At 39.7% G+C, this 7,026-nt stretch overlaps 1 protein-coding gene across 1 annotated transcript in view; it reads left to right on the top strand.

The window, feature by feature from the left end:
* The first annotated feature begins 280 nt into the window (after positions 1-280).
* MED6 (mediator complex subunit 6) overlaps positions 281-7,026 on the top strand; it is a 9,965-nt gene continuing 3,219 nt past the window's right edge. The window contains exons 1-3 of the mRNA XM_009868139.1: positions 281-341; positions 3,286-3,508; positions 4,526-4,617. Of these exons, the coding sequence (XP_009866441.1) occupies positions 281-341; positions 3,286-3,508; positions 4,526-4,617 (376 nt within the window). The remainder of the gene's footprint in view (positions 342-3,285; positions 3,509-4,525; positions 4,618-7,026) is intronic.

The raw sequence follows: 7,026 nt of genomic DNA, 5'->3' as shown, positions 1-7,026 counted from the left end.
CTTCCCTTGTTAGTGCTCTGTGGGGCCCGCGGAGCTCCCCTGTGTATGTTTGTCTGACGTTGAAGACTGCGCAAGAGAGCTTGGCAGCTCTCTATGGCATGAGAAGGGACTGGGAGGGAAAAAACCTGTCCAAAAAGCAGTTTTCTGGGGCATGAGGCAGGCTAGGAGGGCGTGTTCAGGGCCCAGGTACCACCTGGGAGAAACAAACTTCCCTTGAGGTACAACTCTGCCTTTTCAGGTGGAATAAGGAGGTCGTGGGGCAAGATAGTAACGTAAGGGAATGGCTTTAAAAGAGGAAAGTGGGAAACTGGCGTGTGTAGGACTTGCGCAAGACCAAAACAGTGAGTTAGGCTGGGAATCCTAACAGTGCTTTGTGTGGATGTGGTGAGGCAGGCCAGGTGTTAGACAAGCCAGAAAGAAATATGAAGTAACTGAGAGAAAAAAAAAAGAAGGGTTGGATGAGAATTCAGGGGTATGAATAGAAAGAGAGTGTTTTCAAGAAGAAGGGGTGATACTTGAGTTTAGTCTTAAAGAAGTTTTACATTGTAACCAAAATGCAGGTTAAATTAGTGTGAAGATTTTGAGCTTTGAAAGAGGAAGAGAGAATTGAGAGGGTGTGAGAAAAGAAATTATTTTTCTCCATAAAGGTGTCTGAATGGAATTGCACTGAAAAATTATGTGATGGAGTCTCGGAGAATGACTAAAAACCAGATATTTAGGAAAACCTCATGAAGAATTAGTTTTGATAATGACACAGAGATTTTCTCCTTTTTTCTTCAAATTCTTACTTAATGATATCTGCAGTCCTGTTTTCGTTTCTTCCTGCCTGGTCCAGATTGCAGCAAGGAGCTATGTGGGCAATTAACGGAGGAGTGCTGTGTTATTAGCTGGTGTGCAAACCTTCTATCTTGATCCAGATAATTTATTCTCCCTCAAAGTCTTTTACCTAGTGTGTTTCAATATATTAAGTAGATTTTGAAGCTTACTTCTATTTCTAAGCTACCAAACTATTTTACTGTTCCTCTAAGTTTGCTAAAGCCTAATGTTAGGTATCCAGCTGGCAAGGTCAGGTACAGCACGTTCTGTGAATTGCTCTCCTCTTATTTTTTGGCATAGTTTGCTGGCTTTTCTCCGAAATTTTCTTGACGTTCGTGGCAGATTGGCAGTATTGTCACAAGCATTTTACTTTTGCATCTGTGATGCAAATTCCACAAAAAAAATGCTTTGAACAAGATGTCCTGGTTTTGAAAGGAACAGGGAAGCAGGAACACCATCCTTTCTTTCTCATACACAAACCAAACAGAAGTACTCCATTCATAGTAGAAATAACAGGCATGTCAAGCTCGTGGTTGATTTTCTTCTTCCTCCCTTTTTTTTCCAATAAAACAATATGAACAATCTTTCTCGTTATAAAAGCAATTGTAAGTATTGGCACTAAGTGGCCGTGGATAATTGAGCCTTAAAGCCCAACTTTATATTCAGTTTTATGATATATTTATCATCATGTTAGAGCATTATAGCTGTATATGTTTGTATATATATGAATCTTGCCTGACATTCCTCTTGAGATATATAGTTATTGTTAATCATACAAGCAAGAAAAGTTTGTATTTGAAACAGAATATACAGATTTATTTTGGCAAGAATACAAGCACTTAAGATTTTGGTTTTGTTGGGAAGGAAAGCTCGTCTTTTGATTTTGAAAGGCATTTAGGATAATCAGCACTACCACAACTTAGGTGCTTAATAATGGATTCTAGTGCTGTGTTTCTGAGATTTCTTTTTTTGTACTGATAATAGTGTATGTGAAATAACATGAGTGCTTTTAGACTATCGCTCTGCTCCTGGCCCTCGTTCTCTGCAAGAGTTGGCTGGCAATTCTGAGATCAAGGAGACAAAACAGTTTACATGTGACTATCTGTGTTGCATTTTTCCTGGTTTTCTGGGCAGCTAGTGTTACTTTATTAGCTGTTCCTCAGAGAAGCTGGTAATAGTATATGAGCTGACATTTTTTATCTGTGTTTCAGCATCATGGTTTACAGCTTGGAAACTTCTTGTAAGAAATAAAGTGTTTTAGACCAGGCTCAGGCTCCCACTCCCCTGTGACTGATTCTAACTTAATTTAGTAAATTCAATTTGCTTGTCAGAGGCCTAGCTTTCCAAAGGAACCAAGCTTTGGATTGTCTTTCTAGTCAGCTAGTGCTGTGGTTCATAAAATACACTGCATATAGTACTACTGAGTACATGTAGTATTGTCCTGGTTTGAGCTAAATGGAACCAATCCGATTCAGTGATTTTACTTCTAAGCTCAATCTTCTCTAAGAGACTGCACTTTCTGAAGGTAGCAGCATGTTTTTACAGACAGTGTCTGCTGCTAGAAGGGACAACACCTGATGTTTGTAGTTACTTCCAGGGATTGGGATGCAGAAAGGCTCTTGCTTATACTTGCTCCTGTAGTGACCTAGTCACTGCTGGATCTTGTGTACCTCAGCTGCTTGGAGGAGCAGACAAGACAGGTGGCCCAAAACTGCTGAACAAAGTTCTCCATTCCATATACCTCATATCCAGTATAAATCTGAGAGATCACGAGGGTTAAACCCTCTTCTTCAGTGGCCTGTGTCCGAGAAGGGCTCCATCTGTTCTTCTGCCTTTGATCCCGATTTTCGAGTTCCTGAATCTGGTTCCCCACTGCTGCCGAGTCCAGCCTGGGACTTCTGCAGTGCCTGCCTGCTCCGCAGCAGCAGTGGTGACTGCTGTCAGGGGGTTGGGCTCAGTATTGGTTTTGTATGTAGTTAATTATTTCAATTATTTTCTTATTTGTGCTATTATTGTTTGATTAAAGTTGTTTTGATTTTCTTTTCTTATCTGTAGGTCTGTCTCTCTTCTTTCCTTTTCCTTCCCCTTTGGGTGGGAAGAGGAGTTTAATAGAGAGCATCTGTCATTCGTTTAGTGGCTAGCCCAGCCCTAACCCTTGACGAGTACGATGTCATACACAGTATCAGAGCTAATTAACTCCCATCAGCACATCACACACACATGCACACAGACGCTGCTCACATTCTTGGGACACAGAGATATTTCAGCAGCTAGTGGTTCAAAGGAAGAAAAGTGCAATAATAAAAAAGGCTGTATATTTCTGTGGTGTACCTACAACAGAACTTCAGAAGGTTAAAGGATCTCAATTATTATTTGAACTCTGAAGCCCATTTTTAGTTAGAACTGATTTGTGAGAGTGTGTGTTTCAGCTCTTTCTGCTGCTATAATCATTAACTGTTGGCAATTTAGTCTCAGAGGTATTTGTAGTGTTTTTGGCTGCTTTGGTACTCAGTGTGGATTTCTCTTTTCCAGATAATCTCCTGGGAATTTCCTGGGTTGACAGCTCCTGGATTCCGATATTAAACAATGGGAGCGTGTTGGACTATTTCTCAGAGCGCAGTAACCCGTTCTATGACCGGACGTGTAACAATGAAGTCGTCAAAATGCAGCGGATGACCTTGGACCATTTGAAGTAAGTCTTAGTTCGGAACTGCTTCTTGTGCAGTGTCCTTTGCCCTTCCATCCATTTGCTGGTTGAATGGAGGCATGCTGGAAGCCTCCTTCTGTTCTGTGCTTTTTTTAGTCCCACCGCTTGCCAGGGAGCCCAGCTTTTTTTGTATTTGGATGTCTTGTATTTCCTTTTACGCCATTTCAAGAAGGTGTTAGGCATGTTAAGTGTGTTCTGAGATTCTAGTAAATCACCTTGTGTATATTTCTCTGAATAAGAAAAGCTGCCTTCTCTCACCCTCCCAGCTCAGCAGAACCTGAGTAATGATAGTGGAGTTAAATGTTTTTCTCTGGTAAATAGGGTTTATGTTAGGGGATACTTGGAGTTCATAAATAGTTTGTGTTTCCATATCCCTCTGGCAATCTGCTGTAATTAGTACATAATTCCTCCAAAGAGCTAGCTTTTTAGTATCGATAATAAAAGTAGTGAGTGTTGTAAATAAACTGATCACAGATGGTTGTGTAATGAGGTTGCAGCATGTACAAGTTAACTTTCTTTGCAGTTCCCCATCTGCTACGCTGAGCACAAGTGGGTTGTTTGAGAACTATTTTAAAGACTGCACAGTATGATAAGGAGTGTGCAAGCTGAGATAAAAGTTCATTGGTGAAGTTACTGGTTCAGATATGGTTCCAGAGAGGCTTTTACATTAGACATATTGATGGTCATATCATACACTGGTCCTTTGTTTCTGTGTTTAAATTATATCTGTATGACAATTTTTCTCTTTCTTGCTATTTATTTGTTTGCTAACGTGTTCTACTTGGATATTAGTGTCAAGTTGTTGTAACTCCCTTTGTAGATACAGCCAGGTTTTGATAGGGAGCTCAGGAAATCCTGTGCCTTTATTTGCTGCACCTTGTCTAAATGAGCTTTCAAAGTATCAGAATGTCATCCCTGTACTGCCAGGCCTTTTGGTAGCTCTTCACATCCTACAGCTCTTAACTTTGAGGAAGACACTTGTTCTGATTGCTTCTTTTTCAGTCAGATGGTTGGAGTGGAATACATCCTCCTTCATGCTCAAGAGCCCATTCTCTTCATTATCCGAAAGCAGCAAAGGCAATCTCCGACACAAGGTGAGGTCACTCGGTACTTGTCGCTGTTGAGAAGGCCTATCAGTTAGTCACTTCTGTCTCATCCTAACTTGTATTTAAACCTTTCTAGTTCCCTTTTTCCTTCTTTATCTTGAATCTAAATAAAAGGGGTGTGGTGTGGTGGGGTGGAGATATTTTGTCTAGCAGTGACCTCTAACGTGCTAATAGCAGGGATTGCCACCTTGTGGTGAAATGTGAAGAGTGCAATGAGAAAGTGCTGCCCTGGGGTACGTTTGCGGTGGAAAATTTGTGATAGCGTTCATGCCGTGTCCGGTTTATCTGTTAGGCTATGCAAGAGTTTTCATTTTACTTATCTGCATATAAGGCTAATGATATCCTTGTTTGGGGTGGATGAGCTTAGTTCAGTTTGAGCTAATTGTCTGAAGTGGCTAATGTGTGATTTAGGGAGAGGTCTCATTTATGCTTCTGTTTGTGTCATATGCTATTTCCATCTTCAACTGTGGATTGGTTATACTGCTGAGTAGGATCTTGTCAGTAGAAGACGATGACCTGTATGAAGAATGATCACGAGATATCACAAATACTTGTTTTGGTTATTCCTGTGAGAACGAGTGGTTTTGAATTGTGAGGCACTCTTGTGACAACAAAGGTGTGACCACTACTCCTTCTTACAGTGTTGCTATAGCTTCGTTTGTTTGTTGTTTTTGTTTTATTTGCATGCAGCTTGCTTCTTTATTCTTTTCGAACCGTAAATTTGTTTGTGCATGTGTGTTTAATTTAAAAGTAGCCACATTTCAATAGTTACTGGACTATTTTCTATGTTTACTCCATGTATATGTAAAATAGGTTATTTTGGAGTAAGCTTTACACAAAAGAAAGGCAGGGTTAATGTTAGTTATTTCTTAACTTCTATTTTTTTGGAGACTTAGGCTCTGCATATGCATTTTGGTCTTGTAGAGGGCTTTGTCTTGTCAGTAATACTTCTTATTTGCTTATATCAGGTATTGGCCTCTTTATATTGCAGTCTGTACAGAAAAAAAATATATGACTCCTTTAATAAATTTTTCAAGTAGTTTCTTTTTTTAAGGTTTTTAATCTAGCTTTCAAAAGGTAAGTGTGGAAATACACAGCCATTCATTTTCCATCTTGACACTTTTTAGATGAAGAATAGAGATGGGGCTTCCACAGTATATGTGTTCAGATTTTTGCTGTAATGCAAATACATGTTTGGTGGAACTTAACTGGCACTTGTTTGGCAACATTTTTCCGATTGTGAATGTACTGTTTGTGCCAAGTACCTTGATTGATTCACATAATTGCCTAGCTCAAATGTTACCCATGTGTTTCATTTTATCATGGTACAAATATTAGTGTATTTGAGACATGAGAAGGGAGAATGCGAAACTAAAATTTAATGAGCTCACAACTAGTGTTGAGTACTCAGAACTGGTGCAGACCTGTATTATGACTTTTGTGTTTATTTTTTTGTTTTGTTTTTTTAAAAAGTGTATTTCTGTTTTAAATTCTGTAAGCTGAGTTTTTGCCTTTTTGAGGTGATTTTGGAAAAATCCTTAGATCCAGTGATTAGCGGGAATTACCTCTCTGGGAAAGATACAGAGCTGTGAGACAGCAAAGATGCTGTTTTGTTTCTTGCTCCACTTCTGAGAGAAAGCTGAGAATCCTCTTTATTTTAAGGAGAAGTGAGTACTGGCTGCAATACGCACCCAGCTGTCTTGGTCTGTTAATTTAGGCAGGTGCCCAAGCTTCATAAAATGCAAGTACTGGATGAATTGAGTCCTGTCAGTAAAAAGGTTCAGACAGAATGTGTTAATACAGATGGAGAAGCTGGAACAAATGTGCGCACAGGTAAGATCCTTAGCAATGTGGAGCTGATAGCATTGTTCTCATTTCTCAGTTGAAGAATGTTTGGCAGAGTATTTCAGAGGCAGTTGTGACATTCCTCTGCACTGCAGCTCTAATGAGCAAGAATTATCCATCGGTCAGGTGAGGTTCCAAATCTGAATTAGCAAATGCCTTTGGAAGGTAGTCTTACTTTTTTTGGCAGGATGTTATTAGCTGTGTGTGTTTTCCTGTAGTTCGATCTGGGAAATGTAGCTAACAGGACTGTGCGAGCTGAAGAAAGCTGAGGCCAGAAGAATCTTGCATTGTTGTAGGTTTCTACCAGTATTAAAGGAAGGTGGAACTACTTCCAGCGCAGTTTACTTCACTCCTCTTGTGTAGCTCTGAAAGCCCCAACTCTTGTAAGATCAGTTATTTGTTTGCAGCAAGGCAAGACTTAAAGCTGATGGTTTTCTATATGTAAAACAGACCTTGATTTTTTATTTTTTTTTCTCTTCTCTGTATCAGTCTGTGGCTAAGGTGCAAATAAAGCACCTCAAAGGAAAATGTTAAAAAGAGAAAATTTGGTGA

This window comes from Apaloderma vittatum, unplaced genomic scaffold (genome assembly GCF_000703405.1).
Source record: "Apaloderma vittatum isolate BGI_N311 unplaced genomic scaffold, ASM70340v1 scaffold43304, whole genome shotgun sequence".
Taxonomy (NCBI): domain Eukaryota; kingdom Metazoa; phylum Chordata; class Aves; order Trogoniformes; family Trogonidae; genus Apaloderma; species Apaloderma vittatum.
This window is presented reverse-complemented; position numbering and strand designations above follow the sequence as displayed.